We start from the raw sequence: 22,902 nt of genomic DNA on the forward strand, positions 1-22,902 counted from the left end.
CTTAGCAGACCCGTTGACACAATATCTTTTGGTCATGAGTCAGATTTTTGTCACGTGTAATTCCTCTTGTGAAATTTTTCTAACCGTTTCTTTATCGGCGTTTACAGCTTCGACAATCATCTGGATGCTCATTCGACACAGTCAGAGGGCAACCTGGGCGCTGGTCATCTTCATTGCTTTCTCGGCCTTCACTAAAGCGCTTACACCACTCAAAAACACGCGCGCGAGATAGAGAATTGTCCCCATATGCCTCTTGCAACAATTTATAGCACTCAGTCGGAGATTTTTGCTCCCGTTTTTTGTTACACATGGTTTTCGTCACGAGAAAAAATCAAGTTCGTTCCAAACCTCTACTGCACAATTACTATAATAGTGACGGAAACGTGTTTTTAGACGTGCATAAACTAGACATCTAGATACCCAACTCACTATTCGTTTTTTACCCCACCCCTCTAGAGCGCCCTCTAGGCGTCGTTATTAAATAGCCAGACCTCGTATTTTGATTACATTCTAGATATTCATTAAAGGGTTCGTTCCAACCATCGAACTTGATGACTGGAAGAGACTCATCAATGCGTGATCGTAGAAACTCCGTCTTTCTCTCGAGCGTTCTGGTTAATGGCGTTATTCGTTAATATTTCATATGATCTCATATTACTGTGTTTGATTTTGGATTTGTGATGATTTTGGAGCTTTATGAATACAAAAATTAGTAAAGTGTTTAGGACATTGTCATCATATAATTAGCAAATATGGTGCTGTTATAAACTTAAGAGTGGTGTAATTTGAAGCCAATTGCGATTATTGATTGTGTGGACATTTTAGAACATTAAAATTGGTTTTCTTACTTATGATGGTGATGAACTGTGTTGCGTATAATTCCAATAATGTGCAAGACACAAACAAGGCTCGTTATTTTCATACGTCAGTCTGTTATTCCTTGTATTTTCTCTTTTAAGCGTCCAAAAATTTTAAAACTTTGGATAAGAGCCACACGCAGGGAAGATTGGAATCCGTCGAGAACAAGTAAATTATGAACATTTCCTACCATCATATTACGTTATTTTACCCAAATATATACTTTTAAAAATTCCAAAATGTAGTTTTTATTACAGTAGCGACGTAAAATCAGGAAATTGAGTTACCCAATTTATTATTTAATTTTTATCCAATTTACAATTTATATTAGTCCCCATAGGTTTTAAGAATCATATGTTATTAATATATCATGAAAAAATATTTAAATTATTTATGATAATATGAACATATTCTTAGTTCTTGCCATTTGTGCAATGAGAAAGAGTGCGTCGAGTATACTACAATATATTTATTTCAGTCAGCCCCACTTTCGCAGCGCTAAGTACTGTTATCAGAATCGTGCATAGCCGGAGATTGCGCTTCTGATAACTGTTCCAAGAACGGTCCAGATAAGCAGGTTGAAACAAACCTAATATAAGTTTCAGTGCTTATACCTTCAGTGGTTTTTTTTCCGTAAATTTAGAAAAATTTTTCCTTATTATCATATTTACAATGTAGTAAATCAATTGTCTGTAGTATTTGACTTGAAAGGGAAGTTGTAGTAGGTCTTGGGGACAAGTTCTACGTAGTCTTCTCGTGCGTGGACAGTTAATGGATGTTAGATCGTTGTCGTGGTTTGCCATCTGTTGATTGAATGTTACGGCCATACGCTGAATCTCATTTTTGACGTAAGGTATGTTGAAATCAGTGTGGAGGGTATGATTACTGACATACCACGAGGTTTCTTAATGTTTTGAATCGAAACCTTTGTATTATGTTGATCGCAGTAGGTTTACCGTATCCCCAGAGCTGGATCTCGTACAGCCATATCGGCTTTAAGATTGATTTGATATCAGCAATTTGTTGGATATCAACAATTTTGATTTCCGTCCGAGGAGCCAATACATTTGACGACCATTGATATCTAATTGTCTTCTTTTAGCGTCAATTTGTTTTTTCCAGGAAGGTCGCTGATCTAGATGAAGGCCGAGGTATTTGGTTTCAGTTGCTACGGTATTAGTATGTTGTTCATAGTTACTGGAGGGCATATATTATGACGCATAATGAGGTACTGTACAGCACTAGCTGTGTTAATCTTAGTTTACCAGTTGATATACCACCTAGAAAACTTGGAGTGCTAATATGAATAAATGAATTTATTTGTCAACTATAAGAGACTATTCATATTTAGCTAGAGCAATTTATTGCCATATTCGATAAAGACTGAGTTATTTAAGTATTGGAAGATATTGAAAGGCACTTGTTGCTGACGATTAACAGATGAAAAAATAAGAAATTTGAGGCGTGTCGTGTGATTTATGTAACAGTTTTTGGAAAGAAATAAACTGCTGTTGTAACTATTTGACCTTTTGCAGGTTTTAGTGAAAATACGACTCGTTTCTCTAGTCAGTGGACAGTTGTTAATCATCATAAATTACAACGAAATGTATAAATGTTTTAATAAAATCATGACTAGTTAAACTGCTTTGTTGACGGAATTATTCAATGATGACTTCTATTAAACTGTTTGTATAGTGTATTCATGACAAAACTGAGAAAAAGATACTTTTTTTCGTTAAATTTCTACAGCATTCAATAATTCCATAAAACATTTATATTGTTAGGTGAAAATTAAAATGTGGCAACGTTTTAGAAATTATAACAAAGCCTACTGACGTGATAAATAAATGAATAAATAAATAAATGATGATCATGCAGTCATTAAATCGATTTCCAATGTGTTATTCCATGTATTCCAATGTTCCATTAGCCGATAAAAAAGTATGAGGTATAAAATAAGAAATATACCGAAAAAATGTTGATTTTGGGTATTTCCAACCTACCTGTCGTATATAAACTGTAGGTAATAGGTATTTAATGATTTTATAAATTAGAACTAGACTATTTCTTCACTACACTGTTGAAATTAATTGTGTAAAGGCAGCTTGACATGGTGCAAGACAACGTGCAAGAAATTGCATGCAATTTTTTCAAAATATTTCATAGATTAAAATCACGTCTTTTAACAAGTCTCTTACCACTGCATGATGGCTGCCCCTGACAAAACTGCCATAAGTAAATTAAACAAATTCCTAACATTAAATTTTATTTAATATTTTGTGGCCAGTTTAAACCAATTTAAAACTAACAAAGCTAAATGAAATGAAAAAGAATCTTGAATTGCACTGTACGTTGTATTGCATCATGCCAAGCGGCCTTAAGAAAATATATCCAAATAATCCACTCTCTCTTTTCTCAATTTTCTCTTGTGCTTTACTCTTTTAAAGTGCCAGTACTACTAAATGATCAAAAATTCGTAGCATAGAAGCCTGAAGAAGAAACCTTTAAGTAAGAAATGTGATAATGTAAATGGTAATAGGCCATGAGAGGTATTAAGTACGATTAGAAAATTCCATAAATAATTAATCGCACCTAAAAAATTTCTGCAATCGTTGGTTGGAAAGGAAGTTGATTATTGACGACGTGACGCATAGGTAATAAATTAAATAATTAGGAAAAAAGAGGATAAATTATTTATCTACAAGGGTATTCTGTTTAAACATGCTACCGAACGTAACTAACCAACAATGTAGTATTTCAGCCGCGGCGTACACAACATTTTTTAGACGACGCATAAGATCCAAGACTTTTTCAATTACACTGAGGAAAGAAAATAAATAATAGAGAATTATCATTATTTACAACGTAAATATTAATTTATTAATTATTCGCAAAAAGTAATGTTGATTGTACCTCCAGGACAATTATTTATTAGATTGGATGCAGATGGAATATCTATATCTCTACTGTTGATGGAATCTCTGTAGATGTGTTTGTGATTTCGATACAATTTGTAGATGTGTTTGTGCCATCGAAGTGAAACTGTCAATATTTAAGTGGCTAGAGTGACATTTAAGGAAGATAAAGTTGTCTACTCCAGAGCGTCCCGAAAGTGTTTCGCAGTACGGAACTGTCACTTTCACTACATGGAACACTCAAAACGCAATTTTCGGTATGTAAATGAATACAGAACGAACAACTTTTAGATGGCGTGGTATAAAAAATAATTTTACTTCTAATTAAAAACCACCGTGAAAATCCGGAAAAAGTGACAGACGAAAATATAAAGGAAGCTGCTGTTGCAGAGAAAGTTGGATTGGAGGAAGACATTACATCAATGCCGCGTATTACGAGGAAACAACTTCATAGAAGCAATAATCCAGCAGAAAGCCTTTCAAATTTTGCAGCAATTAATCTAACAAATCTAACAGTTGTTAATTTCCTAAAAGAAACAAATTCCTTTTTTTCCGTAACGGAAACAGTATTGAAAATTTTGATTGTTTTACCATGTACAGTAGAGCGATCCTTTAACAGACTCAAACCATGGCTAAGAAACACCATGGCAGAAGATCGCCTTAATGATAAATGTACACAGAGCTATAATAAATAGAAACCTAAATAATTTTAATGATAAAGTAGTTGAAAATTTTGCAAAAAATCCCCGCTGGTTATGTTTGATTAAATATTATTTTTGTCAAAATAAATAATTATTACTGTGTTCAAAAGTTTGATTTAGTTATTGTGCTGTCGAGGGCTTGTGAAGTTTTATACATTTATATTAGTACATGAAATTATCCTGAAAGATTTAGGAAATTTCGGATTAATAGGCAGCCAATCTCTAACAATTAAATATAGTTTAAATAATGACGATGATTTAAAACCTGGCAATGCTTGGATGTCTGGAAATAGCTCGTTCATGCGACTACCCTATATTTTCTCTTGTTTATATATTTTTCCGATTATATTTATAGAAAAACGGTACATATTTACAGCATATTTATATAAATTACATATTATAGTGATAATTTTTCTTTCCCAAGATCTACCTAATAAATTTATCGTACCAAACATGCTTTTATACGACATGTCTGCTCATGATAGTGAAAATTAGTGGAGAGAAAGAGTATTAAAAAGCATATAGACTGGAAAAAAGATTTTGTTTTATAACTTGAGAGAGGTTCTTCTGTCTTTTGCTTTACTAATAGTCCGGGAGCCGGCAATCTCAAAAGACCGTGATCCGTGATCGTGGAATTGCAAAATTTTTATATAAATCGACAGTTATTAATTAGAGGAACAAAATGCACTCGGTAACCGTCGATTTATTTGGCCGAAAGTAAGAAAAAAAAATAATTATTTCAAAAAAATCAAAAATGTTTTCCCGTCATCGCGGATTGCGAGAAAAAACAGTCTATTCGATAGGAAATTTTGTGAATTAATGAAAAAAAAATCGGCTTACCAATTTTTTCCAATCGGCTTACCTATTTAAAGGGTGTGATTGGGGGATAAAATTTCCCCATCATTCCAGAAACCTTTTTTTTTAATTCTCATCAATGGCAATAAGCCTTCGATTACATCATTTCACTCTGTAATGAGCGTCCATATAACAATAAAAAATGTTATTTATATCTTAAATTTAAAATTGTGAAATGATAAATAGAATTGAAGGAAATATAGGAAATTTTTGTTCAAGTTCATTTTTATTTCAGTTCATTAAAATATCGTAATTCAAGATAATGCAATAAACAATTCTAATACTATTCTTATACTAAACTGTCATCATCACAATTATAATTTCATCCTCTGATTCGTCACATTCTTCATTATTTTCATGTTTTGTCTCCAAGTTTTAGTGTTGCCGCTGTGCCGTTATACCACAATGGTTCGAGTTTATGATTTTTCGTGAATTGCCAGTCACGTTCGGTTGGATCATATGAAATACATTTTCGTTCCGTAACATTTTACCTCTTTTATTTACGATTACTGTGCGTAAAATTGTTTGTGATAAAGCTTTACAGCACGGCGGAATATTACTAAAATTAAAATTCATCATGCTTTTATAATATTCTTCTTTGTCGCTTGCCTTCCTTCGTAAATCTTTGTATTATATCCGTTTTTAGGCACGCATAACCACGATATTTTGAAAATTTACATAAAAATAAGCAAATTAAAAAAAGTTTTCCGGAATGATGTGAAAATTTTATCCCCCAATCACATCCTTTAAATAGGTAAGCCGGCTGGAAAAAATTGGTAAATTTCCTATCAAATAGACCGTTTCTTATCAAAATCCACGATGACGAGAAAATATTTTCGCTTTTTTTTTAAATAATAAATTTTTTTTCATACTTTCGGCCGAATAAATCGACGCTTACCGAGTGCATTTTGTTTCTCTAATTAATAGCTGTCGATTGATATAAAACTTTTGCGATTCAGCGACCACGGGTCTTTTGAGATTACCGGCTCCCGGATTATAATGTCCCCTAATAAAGATTTGTAATTAATTTTTGCTGCTACATCTGTTTTGATTAAGAGTTTTGCTAAACTTCTTAAGTAGTTTTTAAGAATTTCCAACTGTACTTACAGGCATAGACAACATAATTCTTATAGCAATGTAAACATTAGGATAGATATCTTTCAGTACATTTGTAATAATGTACTGATTCATCTGACTGGCGACTCAAATGGAATTTGGTACTAAAAGTTATTGTTAAGAAGCTTTCCCCATCTCGAAGTACTAAATCTAAATATTTACAAATTTTTACAAATTACAAATAATTTATTTCGTACAAGAACCCAATTTTGTTGTAATATTCAGTAAAAGAAACGAATGAAGTATGTAAATAACCATACCATATTCGCTGTTTTGTATAAAGTATGCGTGTAAAGAAACGTTTTGCAAAGCTAAATTGTGTTGCCAGTCTGTAATGAGTTTCTATTTAACTTAAAAATAAATCACATTAAAGAGGCCTTGTGAAAACCCACTTTTCCCACGCCTAGCTACGCCACTGATAATTTCATTTACTATCGCAGTTATTTCAAAACTCATGATTCCATGGTATCAATATCAATTATCAAATAATGTTAAACAATATAGTATTTACTAAAATAATATAACATTTGACCGATTCTAACCTGATATTTCTTAATACTATCCAATTGATCCTTTGTTGGTTCGACGCTGCTTGGCGACATAATGGCACCAGAAGAGTTATTACTAGGAAGGATATTATTGTTATTGGTTATTCTTGCAGGTAACTGTGGTGCAAGTGCCCTATTGACTAGACGCCCGTCCTTTTCTATTTTGAGGTGATCCCTCGGAGGAGGTACAGGCTTTGTTACTGCGGAAGGTCTTTCTAAGACCGACGTCTGAGCGACCGTTGAATCATTCATGCCACTCTGAAACAAATCACGACAATTGGCTACAAATTATTTTTTTATAATCAGGAGGACTTGAAATTAATTTGTTTGCCTACGTTCTCGATGTATAACTGACGTTAAAATTGACATTTTCAATTCAATGAATTTTATAACAAAGCGTGCATATAAATAATTTTACACTAGTTAAAAAAATACCCAAAGTAATAAAAAATAAGATTGATTAAAAAATTCTGCATATTTAACATTTCATTGCCTAATTTTTATTAACATAATTAATATTCTCTTAGCCGTATGTAGTAATATTAATATTGCAATTAGAGCAGTTGTTTATGCAAACTTCGAAGATAATGAATTTCTTAAAGCGTCCTGACATGTATTGTTGAAGATGGTACTAGTTCAGAGTGTTGTTTGTTGCTATTTGAAGATACTGCAGCCGCTGATACAACAGGAAACTCACACACAAATTGGAAGCAAGAAAAACGCATCCAGCAATTTTATTCTTATTTCCAACGAGACCTTAATGTACCCCTCAGCGACCGTTGAGTACCACCATCCTCAGTGTCGTTTGATCGTCGTCAGATACGCTCCTGAATTCGAAAGACGCTGACAATATACCAACAATTATTGTCATTTTCATCATGCGGTATCTGGAAATCCATTTAAAGATTTATCGATTGGTTTTCTTTTGATTTACAGTAACTGATATTTTCTCGCTTCAGAAATGCAAGTAATTTGTGATATTTGCTGACGTCTACATTATTCCTAAACAGCAAATTGGTTTTTATCATGAAATGGTTGGACCACATTGTTGAAGATTTCCACACCTCACAAAAAAATTAAAATGCAGTTTTACTAAACTTTCCTTCAGCTTCCTTCGATTTACACCAATAGATATATCTACTGTATGCAATATCATACTGTTGTTTCGATTTCTAGGAAAACCAGAAGAGAGAGCAAACCAACTGATACAATTTTGAAACAGTATCGACCTTTTACTATCTAGGAATAACGTTGCGATAAAGAACTAGAGACAGGATAAAGGAAAGGATACAAAAAGGGTATCAAGCTATGGAATAAACAAAAACCTATTGAGAAACAAAATGTACAAGACTGTAATGAGATCAGTAATCAAGTATGAAATAGAAACAGCATTCATCAACAAAAGAGAAGAAGAACTTAAAAGAACTGAGAGAAAGATAATGAGAACTATATCGTGGTTGTACTTCCGAAAGACAATTAAGTAGTTCATATGTACTTACGCAGATTTTCTTTACTATCGTTATTGAATGTGTAATTCTGGCGTTGAGTAGGTAAAAAGTAGTTCAAATATATTAGCTAACGTATCTATCAATTCTATTTGACGAATTTATTGAAACTGATTGAAATTTGAGATTAAATATAGAATCAAAATTTCTGTACTACATTTCACTCAATCTACAACTATTATTGAAAGCAAAGTAGTTCAAATGTTTTTATTTGGACGGAAAAGTAATAAAATGTTTTTTCATTCTATTTCCATTGAAAAAATTCACACGTTTTTTAAAACAAAATCATTATTTCAAATGATACAAGAAGGAGTTCAAATGTACCCAGATGAATTTGTATCATAACTGCTGTTGAAATATTCCAAAAAGTGTAAATGAATTACATTTTACTCTTTTAAAAGAAAAAGTAGTTCAAATGTCCTTTTTTGGATTTTTACTAAATCTTTGGTTTCCCAGTCTCTGTTACTCAATATAATGATGTGTTTATTAAAACTTTTAATGATAAACATTTTTCTTTTTTCGAATACAAAAATTCTGTGTAGTATTCCGTTTTATTTTTAGTGTAATGTTGGTAGTTATCCAATTTTTTTTTATTATTAATAATAATCATAGATAACCAATCTTTTATAACAAATGAACTATAACATGCCTACAAATAACACAAGAGAGAGAAACGAGAGCAAAGAAAAACCAAAAAATAGAGAAACAGATGTCAAAGGAAAGTGAGATACATAAAAACACAAAGACTCAACTTGGCTGGGTATATAATGAGGAGAAAACCAACTGAAATGATCACAAGAGTAACGCAATGGAGCCATTGTGGTCAAGAAGAAGTGACAGGCCGAGAAAGACTTAGAGAAACAAAATAGAGCACTTAATATAGAGAACCGGAGGGCAAAATGCCAGAATCGAAAGGAATGAAAAATAACAACAAATGTAGTCAAGACAAACGATAAACCATAAAGAAAACGAGGAGTAATCCACCTCAAAAAAGGATTTTAAAGCGCTAAAAGCGATAGCCATAATCCAAAGGATTGAAAGATTTTATGATGATGATAATGTTTCGATTTCTAAGGCGGCAAGCAATCCATAACACTGTGAGGGTATTTTGTCCAAGAGTCCCAACCAAAAAAGTATGTTCTGAAAAAAACGTTCGGTAACAGATATTTTTTTTAATATGTTCAGGGGTGTCCCCTGAACATATTAAAACATATGAACTTCAGCCGCCGTCTTGAAAAGTACGTTTTATTAAATATCTCGCGAACCACGCATCGTATAACAAAAATTGTAGAAATCATTATTGTAGATAATAACATATGCTATCTTTTTTATTTGAAACGTTTATTTGTATAACGCATAGGTTTTCAATTATAGTGCTCAAAACTTTTTATTAATATGGTTTTTGCTAAATATTTAGTTAATGGTCAATGATAAATTAAAAATTGTGGTAACTGAATTGTAGAGCATGAAATTTTCTATAAATTTCATTGGAAACTTTTTCTGAGTCCGTTTTTTTTGAAGTAACATTCGTAAAATTCTTTTTCTTTTACTGATTTCGACAACAATTTTAGACAGACGAATATACACAGTATTTTACAAAATTTGCAACAATTGAAACGGTTCAGCGATTTTTCGAAAAACTCACATTCACCTTAAATTCAAAAAAATAAAAAATTGAGTATCAACCTTCATATTCTTCTATTAAAAAACAAATCATTTTTAATATTACAATATATTATAATATACAATATAAAATAATACTGGACAATACAACAGCATAATATAATCATAGCGTTAATTAATTAATATTAAGAATAGCAATAACAATAACGATTCTTACGATGTAGCGTAACTAAATATTTAGCAAAAACCATATTGAAAAAAGTTTGGAGCACTATAATTAAAAACCTATGCGTTATACAAAAAAAAGTTTCAAATAAAAAATATGGAAAATATTATTATCTACAATAATGATTTCTACAATTTTTGTTGTACGATGTTCGATTCGTGTTATATTTAATAAAACGTGTTTTTCAAGTAGCCGACTGAACTGAAGCCCCCCCTCATGACGCTCACTTGAGGACACCCCTGAACATATTAAAAAAAAGATACCTGTTTCTGTACGATTTTACAAAAAAAAACGGCTCTGGGCCTAGTTCTAAAAAATGGATGAAAACAACATTTACAAATTTCGTATTCCGTATTTTTCAGTTGATCAATTTCAGTAAATTATAATTAAAAATCGCACATCAACGACTATCTATGAACATGTATATTTATATGAGTAGAAATTTTTTTTATTTACAATATAAGGAACAGTTTCATAAAAAAATATGTATGATATAAGTATTAAGTGATTTAATTTTATTTTCCACTGACAAAGTTACTATTTTAAAAATTTTAATACAACTACGAATAATTTGACAGAAAGCTGTTACATATTTTTGAAATGAAAAATCACTTTTTCATGTTAAAGCACACGATGTAAGTGATTTATTGATTAATATAAATACCCAAACTGTCAGTGTCAATATCATATTTTGATAAAGACCGCAAACAGGTCGAAACGTAAAATTTTTATGTCTGGGAAAAATTATAAAAAAAAATTAATTTTAAATAGGAAGATACCTAAGCTCAAGACGATTTCTGAATCGTCTTGAGAGACAGGATAAAAATTTGACGTTTCGACTACTTCCAGCCTTTATCAAAATATTTTGATATAATTAATCAATCAAATTAAATTTGTTATTTATGTTAAAATATTTTTGTACATGTATACGTTGTTTCACTTGAAATATTCGTAATACGCTTAATTCTTAACGACTGTATGGAAAGTTACAAAGAATATTCTTGTTGAGATAACATGTAATTTCTTCATTCTAAATAAACGAAAACTATCACTATTGACCCTGTTTTTCTCAGGAATATCTAATAACAGTAACATCCTGAAAACGGTTCAGTCATTAAAAGTTATCTCTGTCATTCTAATTTCCAATTTCTTTGTTGTTTACATGCGTATGAAAGTAGGGTCCTCAGGTAAAGGAGCGTCCCATAAAATGAATGACGTGAATTTACCTGTGACCGGAAATTAATTGTCGAGTGAAAAAGTTTATACAACTCTGATTTATTCATTCAGTGTGTTTACACAGGAAACGATTCTATTGTTAACGCAGCACTTTGCGATATAAATATACACGAAACGTGAAATTTTTATCTGTCTTCCTAGAATTATGAACTAATTTTAAAACAGAAGATCCCTAAAATCAAGAAGATTTAGAAATTTAGAAATATATATATATATATATATATATATATATATATATATATATATATATATATATATATATATATATATATTATTATATCAAAATCAATTTAAAATAATTGAAACCCCATTATCTACATTTTTGTCTGCTGGTAATCAGCAGTTTCTCTGTTTTTAACTCCGCTATTTTTAGGCTGACTAAGTCCATACACCTACAGATATTACAGATATTTTCGAGGGCAGTGTCAAATGTAGACTGTGTCTTAAGGTTAGGTAATTTTGTACTCCTTAGAGCTGTTCTCAAGGTTGTATTTGAGGATTCCATCTGTGAAGTACCTGGTACGCTTCCATGATGCCGGCCCTATCTTGGTTGTGTTAAAGGCGTTTTTTATGTCAATAGACAGTACTTTTTTGTTTCTCTCTTTCACGTTACTCTTGATACTGCTTCCATTGCAATACTGTGTGTGTTTTCTCTTCACGACCACAATTATGGGATATAGATTTTTATGTTGATGTTTGCAAGTCCAAAGATTGTTGCATTACATAGTGATTTTTTGCTCACCTTTACAAATATACACAAATATATTGAAAGAGAACTACTAGACTCAAAACTGTCCTCTAAATCTATAGTGAAATATTCTTCGAATAAATTAGCACAAACAGTAACGATACAGTTGGATTTCACATTTTCCTGTGAATAAAAATGTAAATTTCGTTATTTTACTTTAATTACATAAATTCTTGAATTGATTATTGTTATTTTTTCGATACATAAGCAGATTACAAAAGCCCTACAAATAACCCTTAAAATAACCCTTCGTCTTAATTTTACCTCAATAATATTTGGAGAAGGATATTTAGGAGCTGCCTTCTTTTTTTCTACAATGTAATCAGGTACATCTATTGCTCTTTCCTGATAGTCACTATCAAACGAAATCCCTAAGAACTTGTTGTACCCTACCTATGGCAAATAAAAATGATGATAAAAAACAATACACTAAACTCACTTTGCTTCAAAATCATTCTTTAAAGCTTTGTTAATAAAATGTTTTATAGAATTGATTTGAAATTTTTACTCTATAGTGAATAGAACAAAAATAACTCTAAATGTAATTTTACTAAATGTATACTAAAAGATAGGATTGTTTATTAACAGTAGAGAAAAAAAAAATTATAATTCAGTTTGTAAAGAAATCAATACGATTCACCGAGACCTAAAAGATCTATTATGCCCCTTTACATTCATTAAATATATTTCTAAACTATCAGCCGGCCAAACAAATTATCAGATTGGAATCATCTTGTCAAGATACTTAGTTGTTTCAGTAACCCTCCAATTGTTGTGAAGACGTTCATTATTATACGTAAACGTCATTTCAAAAATTACCATGAAGAGCCCCTGTTAGCTGACAGTTATTATCAGAAAATTAACTCCACAGAAGCGACGGGAAGATATTACTTTCCATATCATAACTGACCCTATAGCAAATAAAAGGTGTTCCAAGAATATATACAGACCACAAAAATTAAAAATTATCGCATCACTGGTATTTTAGTATATTTTTAATACTAAATTTTAGTTTTTGAGACAATCTGTATAATAAGGCTCGAAGGCTTTTGGGAAAAAAAGTGAAAACCCCAAAAAAATTGTTTCCGATTTATTGGAAAATTTTTGTAAATGTCATTAAAGATTCATTTTCTGTTCTCGCATCAAGTGTTTTTACTGGAAACTTAGGAAGTATGAGAGGCGAAAAAATTGTGCTGAAACGTTTTTAGCACAATGTAAAGGTTGATGAAAATACGAGGGTGAATCAAATATAAAGAAGACTTATTTTTTAAAATATTTATTTTGATTTTAAACGCACAAACAATCATAGTTTATTTTTCTACATAATCTCCTTATTTAGAAACACATTTTTCCCAGCGTATAGGTAATTTTTTAATTCCTTCTAGGTAAAAAGAGTCAGGTCGTGTTTGTAGCCAATTGCGCACATATGCTTCAACCTCATTATCGCTGTGGAATTTTTGCCCTCCCAAAGCTTCCTTGAGAGGACCAAAGACATGGAGGTCGCAGGGAGACAGGTCTGGACTGTATGGAGGGTGTTCCAGTGTCTCCCAACCCAGTTGCTCCAATTTTTGTATTGTCAGGGCTGCCGTATGGGGGCGAGCATTGTCATGGAGGAGAATCACTTTTCTCATTGGAAGGTGTCGTCTTTTGCGGCGATATGCAAGTCTGACCTCAGTCAAAATTTTGCAGTAGTACGCCGCATTAATTGTTCTGCGCTCATGCAAAAAATCAAGGTGCAGCAGGCTACACTGGTCAAAAAAAAACGGTAGCCAAAACCTTGCCAGCCGATAATCGTGACTTGGCTTTCACTGGTCCGGTTTCTTCTTTCTTCCTCCACTCCATACTCGCTTGTTTCGACTCAGGGGTGTAGTGATGCACCCACGTTTCATCACAGGTGACAATGTGAGAAAGAAATGGGTCTCCTTCTTCCCGAAATCGAGCAAGAAGACGCTCACACACTTGAAAACGATTCAGTTTCTGGTCAACTGTCAGAAGACGAGGAACCCACCTGGCACACACCTTGCGATACCCTAGCTCCTCTGAGAGTATAGAGTAAGTGCTCCCATAACTTATTCCAACCTTAATTACAATATCCGAAGTTGTTAGACACCTATCACCTATTGCGCGCGCAGATCCAAAAGTCTCGTTTATATTTGATTCGCCCTCGTATGTAAGGTGATTACTATTGGTAAATTATAAGAGAAACTAATTCAAATAGCTATAAAAAGAAAGCCAAAATTAGTCCTTTTTAATTTATTTTTTAGTATTAATACCAAAATTATGTATTTCAGTCAAGTTCGTAAATATTTCTTGAACCAGACGTGACAGAATATATTTAATCGAGCGCACATTTGCAGTTATTAAGACGTTATCTTCAATCCCTATATTTAGCTTGAAATGTTGATTACCGTATACGAAAGGAGAAAAATAATAAAAGAGTAATAAAGATTTAATACTTTTTCATCAATGCTATAATAGTCATAGTCTCCTAGCCCAACCTAACCTAACCTAACCTAACCTAATCTAATCTAACCTAATCTAACTTAACCTAACCTAACCTAACCTAACCATTTTTAAATTAAAGGGCTTTCTTGTGGAGAATTCAAAATTAGCAATTTTTTAAATTATTTTAATCTAATACTCGTACCGAAATGCAGTCACTCTTGGGAAAAATAATTTTTTCTATCAATTTTTGTTCAATATTTTATATAATATTGAACATTTGCTCATTTTGTTCAATCTTAGATGTTCGCTCATGGTTTTTCGTTTTGTCTTAATGATAATAATTATTCATAAGTTCGTATGTTTGCCCATGTCTAGGACTCACTTCGGTAGATCAAATTTTCTTGTACGTTCATCGAACGATCTCTCTGATAGTGTGCGCTAGATGCACGTGCGCTCCTCGCACCCCACCCTATTCGAAAAAACACTTTCCCGAGTCCTACATCAAAATCGTAGGACGTAATGAATTAAAAATTAGTTGTACGCCAAGGCACATTAGAAAAGTATTTATTTGATACTAAACAAATCGATACTTTTCAGTATTTTTTATTGTAATGTTCGATGGGGATTTCTACTAAAAATGGTTCTTCATTTCTTACCTGTAAAATAGGTTTAGGTGGGGGATACCTAGGCGGTGTCTTATTTCTGGCGATGAAACTATCTGGAACATCGACGGCCATTTCCCTATGGGGTCCGTTCTCACTGGGGATCATCATCACCATGTTATTGTACCCTAAACTATCGTTCAAGTCGTCAGGGTGTTTTTTTACTGGATCTAGCTCCCCGTCGAGTACAACGATACTGCTGCCCGAGCGTCGACGAGGCCTACAATAAAAATATATGTTTATAATAGAATTTATCATATAGTGTTTAAAAGAAATGGATTTCATTGTTCGAAACTCTATGATCAGACAATCTTTCAGGCCTTATAAAAAGCTGCTTCTACTTTAGGCAGTGCTAGTATATCATTACAAATAATTTTTTTCCATAAAAGCGAATTGTTATGCCTTTGAGTTAATTTGAATATTGATTTTTTAGGATAACAAAGATAGAAGATCAAATGATCAAGTCATGTTTCCAAATCATTCATCACACGAATACCTTTTTTGTTTGACGTTTTCAATTTCGGTTTTCGTCTATCACATAAACATAAAATGATTAATTATATTAGCAATCAATCAAAATAAAATTAATTTTGTTAAATATACGAGGGTTGATAAGAAGTTTCCGACGTCAACCTGAACATTCAGCTATTTTGGACTGTTTGTGTTTATACATCGTATAAGTGAGTTGATTGAATATTTTTCTGAAAATGAAAAATTGAGTATCAACTGTCGTTTAATATCAGTTTTTGAAAGGCCGAATGCCTACGAAAATGAAAAGAAGCTAAACAGTGGGTACGGAGACTATGCACCACAATTTACGAGAGTGAAATTTGGGGCAGCCGAATTCAAACATTCAGGAAGACTAAAAACTGCTATTTTATCGAAAATGTTCACCAAATGGCACTGGGAAACCGTTTCATAAAGGTTGGAGAGAGAGAGAAGAGACTATCAGCACATCAAAAGGACGCATTTATCACTGACTGATAAATTATGCATCACTTGCAGGAATCAAATTTTCATTAAACAGTTATATTATTGCATACATAAACACCTATTTTGGGAAAAAATATTATATATTTTTCGAAAGGGTTGAAAAAGTCGCTAGAAAAATGTATAGATTTAGAAGAAGACTATTTTGGAAAAAAAAGATTGTGGAAAAAAAGTCTTGTGTCTTTAGTACTTTTCAAATAACCCTCGTATTATTGAATTAGGATTTGGTTTATAAACTCATTTTATGCTTCCTACTAAACTTCATGATTTATTTATCGTTATATTTTAGTCAACATCAATTCACATTTTTATGAGGATTATGATTAAAATTTTTGAATTTGAAATAGCCGAGAAAATATATTTTGGAGAACTGAATTTTTATTAACAATTGAATTGGAATTTGTTATTTATTTTGTTATAAGTTAACTTATAAGTATTTCACCCGTGTTATATATTTTTCAAAATAAACTGAACTTTTGCGAATAAATGTTAATATAGAAGACTTATAATAACATCATAATAAACTACAAAATTTGACTATCACAAATAGAAGATTAATTACCTAGATAGAAAATGTTTAAAAACGTGTTTTTGTTTATATTTCACATATGAACCGAGGATCTAAAAAATATAAACAAATTTTTCACTTTTTATTTTTAGTATTAAGTATTTTTAAAAATGCTTAATAAATTCATTAAGTTTACGTTTGAGCGCTGATGCGTTCGTTTTGGTTTTTTTGGTTCGTTTTTGAAAACTATCGCAAAGGACACTCAATAAGGAACTTATTAAAAAAAATTGCGATGTAAATATTTTTTATAACGTCAAAAAATTATGATGATTAAATTTCTTCGCTGAGGCTTTTTAAAATTGAAGCCTCAAAAAATGGCGGAGTAAATATTTTTTATAAGTTTTGGGACTTCGATTTCAAAACGAACGATGCGCGACAGCACCCAAAACTAAAGTTAATGAACTTTTTGTGGCGTCTTAAAAAATACTTACATTAGAATGTGTTAATAAATTCCATATTAAGTATTCTTCGTAAAAGTTTTAACAAATTTTGGGTCTTCCATTTCAAAACTAACGATACGCATCAGCGCTCAAACGTAAACTTTATGAATTTATATGGCGTTACTAAAAATCTTACATTACAATTTTTAGTCCATTGTTTTCTAATTATGTGAACTTTTATAATAGTTAAAAAATTTCTTTTTATACTTTTGGTCCTCGGTTCGGAATGTGAAATATGTAAATGTTTAAGATTTTTTTATCCACTTAACCACCTAATCTTAAATTTTTTGTAATAAAATTTTGTAGCCTATTATAATGTCATTACATGTCTCCTGTATTAATATTTTTACACATAAGTACAGTTGATTTTGTGACAAAATAATATACGTGGCATAAATCCGTTGATAACTTCACACGATTAAAATACTTAATATTTGGTCTAATAGTAAATCTCAATATACGAGGACTGTTTTTTTTTCAACCTCCAATTGCCCGTGTAGACGCTAAGCGGGCATGCGCTGTAGACGCTGTCAGTCGGCGTTGTGCTACAGCCACGTAAACATGCCCGCCAAGTGTGAATTGCGATTCGTTTTCTACATACTGAAGACTACAGAAATCCATCGAAGAATAAGTCGTGTGTATGGAGAAAACTTCTGAGTGATGGTGTTTATATAAACTTGTCTTTTATTTATAGTCTATCGGAAGTTAAAAAAAAACAGTTCTCCTATTTATAGTTATCGAAAGTGGTGATAGGTAAACAGAGAATCAATATGAATATTAGCCTCCGTCATGCGAGTTCACATCCGACAGCTTTCGAGAATAGAACGAATTTTGGCAAACTGCAAGTCCTCGTCTTCTTAGGACTCTGGCTGTCGCCTAGAATCAAATTTCTTCTGAGTAATACGTTTCATAAAGTCTTTTATTTCTTATATTCTATTCCTTTTAGTTATCGACAGATTCCAATGAAAAATATATTCGCTAATAATGTCGACTGGGCTTAGGTCAAGTTATAATCAATTTTATCTCTAGCACAACATAAGACTATCGGCCGCAGAAAATATTATAAAAATTGCTAAATTTTTTATTTGTAGGTAAATTATCTCTCAATAATTTTTCAGAAAATTAAAAATGCTCTAATCGTTTCAACATTTGGGTTCAGAAAATTCGTCATTTGTGTACTATAACCCGATTCAGTAGTTCATCGAGTTAAAAATTTTCTGTAATAACGGATCTTAATAATATTTTGAAGGGAAAAGGAAAACATTCACTAGTGATACGAACAGTTTGAGTTCCTGGTTTTATCTATGGATTTGATGAAATTCAAGTGGAAACTTATATAAACATACGAAGTGTTCGCTCAAACGCTAAAAAGTTCAATAGCAAATATTAGTAACAAACTATGAATGAATTATTACAAAAACTTCATCGAATCTGTGTCATTTCAGTGAAGCATTATAGTCCTTTGAGTTTTATATAAACTGAACTACTACTTCTATTTAGTTTTATTCGGAAGGATAGAATTTGCTTGAATGCGTTCATCGAGCGCCAGTCGAGCGCACGGTGGTTCGAGGGCACAGATTATATAGGAGGGGGCATCGAGCGCACAGATTATATAGGAGGGGGCATCGAGCGCACATTTGCAGGTATTAATAATATTTATCACAAATTATGACGGGGGTTTTATATTATAAACTCGACGTACTCTACAGGTAGCTCTGGGGATTTTCAACTACAGGGATAATTCTTAGAAATTAATATTAAAATCATCTGGTTTTGTGGAAAACATGAAGGGGTGTTTTATGTTTAATATTTTGTTTAGCATCCAGAAAGTAAACAGTAAAATCGTGAACATATTTTTGGTGCGCCTCGAAGATAATATGACAAAATATCTTATAAAGAAAATTATTTACAAAAGGAAGTTGGTAAGTTTATATCGTATAATGTTTATAACAACAAAAATAACGCAAGCTGTGAGCAGTGAAAACGTTACAAACTTTCAAATAAGGAGCTGAAGTTTCTAACACAACTGTACAATGCAGTATCAAGAAAGGATTATTCTCCAATTTTGTGGAAAGTAGCCCAAATTATACTAATCCCTAAGCCAGGGAAACCTCTTGAAGACACTTTATATTACAGACCAATAAGCCTATTAACAGTTATCTCATAACTTCTTGAAAAACTACCGATTGAGAAAATAGAACCGATTCTAAAAGCCAGCAGACTAATACCTAACCATCAATTTGGATTTAGAGAACAACATGCCGCTATAAAACAAGTTCATCGAGCCACAAAAAAATGTACCAATCTTTTGAAGATAAAGAATACTGTTCGGCAGCCTTTTTAGATATCGCTGAGACATTCGAAACCAGGTCTGGCATGATGGACTACTATATGTAATCAGGAAAAACCTTAAGCACAACCTTTTCCAAATCCTAAAATTCTACCTGCAAAACAGACACTTTCAAGTCAAAATCCAAGATTACACCAACACTTTACATCCAATTATGTAACTACCGCAACATATCTAGATGACCTGCTGCGCTAACATCTCAACAGGACCCAGCTATAGCCTTTCATAAATTGCAGACAAACTTGGACGCCATTTCCTTGTGGTACATACACCCAACGGAGAGATCCTGTGGCGTTTTATAATAGAAAATAACGATATCATTTCATCAGCAGTAAATTTGCTACAAACTTTGCTTAATAAAGGCCATACATTCTCCAAAGTATGGCACTCTATAATATAAAAAGTAAAATGTGTAGAAACCTGGCCTTATAAGTTAATTCTGGAAAAAATTGCCGATTAATTGTTTCGCATATTTTCAAAGATACAACTTAATAAATATTCCAAATATTCATTTACCAGTTGTTGATTTTTTATGCGGGGAAAGGTAAAAATGTATAAATATCGTAAAGATGGGAATATCTGTGGCAAGTGAATTTCTCAAATGATAATGGTGTAATCAAGTTATTCATAATTTAAATTAATTTAGCCATGACTCGAGAATGAAAGTGATTATGAATAAAAATAACTGAGAATATAATATACGTTCTGTTTTAATCTATTCTATTATATTCTATTGAATACAATGTTGAACAACAAAAAGAATTTATCTTTCTTTATTAATGTTTCAAATTTTGAATATCCGACGGGATCAGCTAATTTTATTAACATATTTATTCCAGATAGTATCTCTTCATTTAACATTTCTTCATTTTTATGATTTCAATCAATGGTTTCGTTTAACACTTTAAACCGGAAAATAGCCTGATTCAAACTCTCGAGGAGACTACATGAGGGAAGTGTGCGAAAGTGTTTCTTATTAGAATTAGAATAAACCAATCACTGAAAACCCTAGACTTTTAATGAAAAATGTGAATTCTCTTAAATGTTACCTACTTGATAGATATTCAGGGAAAAGGATTCAAGATCAATGGCAATTAGAATTGCATTCTTGTAAACAAAATTCTAACAAAAGTCTTATAGACGTTAGAAGATTCTATGAAAGGGAAACGCCGCGAAAATTATGCAGAACTACTGTAAGAAAAAGCACTCAGTGTATTTAATTGGATTAACCAGAAAACTCTCTATTTTTGTTGAATTTATAAAGCTTTCAACTTTGGAAGAAGCTGTTCAATTCGCTTTGAAGAATATCTGCATGAAATTTCGAAATACCAAAATATAAATTCTAATTGTACTCGCCACTGTATCTTTTGCAGTAAAAGTGGGCACATTCTCTTTATCCTTTTTCGAAATAGACCTCAGATTAAATATACGAACGTCCGGAATCATCCTAATATTTTCACTAATAAAATAATTTTTACAACCTAAATTTCAATATAACATTAGACATGCGTTAATGCATCTAAATGTTCTTGATTTTAGGTCTCTTCTATTTTTGGAAGATAAAATTTCACGTGTCAACTTTTCTTCTTTATCAAAATATACATAGGGCAGACCTCTCAATATTTAGAAAATAGACTAAAATGTCATCGATACGATAGAAAAAATAAAACTGCGTTAACGAACCATGAAATATCAAAAAAACAAATTCAATTATAAAGATTAATAAATTCTTGGAACGGAATATAATACACGAAAAAGAGAATTTTTAGAAATGGTGCACATTCATAAAAACGAAAAAGCTATAAATGATAAAAAAGACCTAAATAATATAAGTAAAATTTATAGCTCTATTTTGTAAATTCTAATAAATCTCCAAATAATTTGATTGATCAAGTAATGCTACATATTTAAGATGTAAGGAATAAGGAAAAATTAATTTTTCTTATTATAAGAAAGATCTAGTTTGATTTTATTCTTATTTTGATATTCATGATGTAGGTGATCTATTGATTAATATAAATGCGCAAATTATCAGTGTCCATATCATGTTTTGAAAAAGACTTAAAGAAAAGTCGAAACGTCAAATATTATCTTCTAAAAATTACTAAAAAAAACTAATTTTGAAACAGAAGAAATCAAAAATCAACAACATTTAGATGCATTAATATATCAAAAGGTCCAAGAAATCAGAAATTAAAGAAATTAGGCACGTTTATACACAAACACAAGGAATTAACATTAAAATCTTCAATTCTTGTGAAAATCTTATTTAGGAATGTGTAAAAAACCAACAATAACAATAATAGACAAAGTAAACCATGAAGTAATGCGAATTCCTTTTCTATTAAAAATTCTAGCAATTCGGATGAAAGAAATAACTCGCAACCAGGTACTAGCATATCGTTACACTCCGGTGGCTACCTTGAAGAACGTAATTATTATGCAGGCCAAATCTCTTTAATATATTTTCAAATTTTAACCTTCTATATTTTTATCGACTCATCTCTGCTTAAAAAAACTTCTCGTTTTCTCATCGACACTAACTCTCCTTAAAACTGATTATCTGAATCACGATACCAAATGTCATAACCATCACCCAGCTATTTTAACTACTCTGACTCTGATTTTTCGCTGTCTCAAATTATTTTCCCGTTGCATTTGAAGATATTTTAGGCAACGACTTGATTGAAAGATTTTTCTGCTTCTATTGACTATAAAACCGATTGACTTGTAATCAATAGATAATCTAATGTCAATTCACCACACTACAATTCTCTAACTATTTCTAAGACTACAGATAATCCTAATTATATACTGTTATTTCTCGAACTTGCCTTACCAAACAAAGTATCATTTAAGAAAAAAAAATACACCATAAAGTCTTTCTAACTTCAGTTTCTATAAATTCTAATAACAAAGCTATCCATATTAAATGCCAAGTATTGCAAAAAAGTTCAAATCTTCCACGGTTCCTTACTACCCAGACTTCCTAAAGAATTATCTGGCTACCTTATCTTACAAGCACAAAATCTTTATTATCACTGAACGAAAAAATTCACCACGTAAAAAGTTTTTCTCATCTCCTGTTAAACAATATCATCATCATCATCATCATC

General features: G+C 31.6%; 1 protein-coding gene across 5 annotated transcripts in view; it reads right to left on the reverse strand.

Annotated features, from left to right (window-relative positions):
- The window catches only part of LOC130443975 (protein PALS1), a 123,287-nt gene that overhangs the window by 22,251 nt on the left and 78,134 nt on the right, over nucleotides 1–22,902 (reverse strand). For 3 of the 5 annotated variants that reach the window (XM_056778908.1, XM_056778909.1, XM_056778913.1), the window contains 3 exons: nucleotides 15,433–15,658; nucleotides 12,596–12,724; nucleotides 6,988–7,251 (listed from right to left, as the gene is read on the reverse strand). In XM_056778908.1, the coding sequence (XP_056634886.1) occupies nucleotides 6,988–7,251; nucleotides 12,596–12,724; nucleotides 15,433–15,658 (619 nt within the window). The remainder of the gene's footprint in view (nucleotides 1–6,987; nucleotides 7,252–12,595; nucleotides 12,725–15,432; nucleotides 15,659–22,902) is intronic. The other 2 variants (XM_056778912.1, XM_056778911.1) reach the window with 1 other exon arrangement.

This window comes from Diorhabda sublineata, chromosome 5 (assembly GCF_026230105.1).
Source record: "Diorhabda sublineata isolate icDioSubl1.1 chromosome 5, icDioSubl1.1, whole genome shotgun sequence".
In the NCBI taxonomy this organism is placed as follows: domain Eukaryota; kingdom Metazoa; phylum Arthropoda; class Insecta; order Coleoptera; family Chrysomelidae; genus Diorhabda; species Diorhabda sublineata.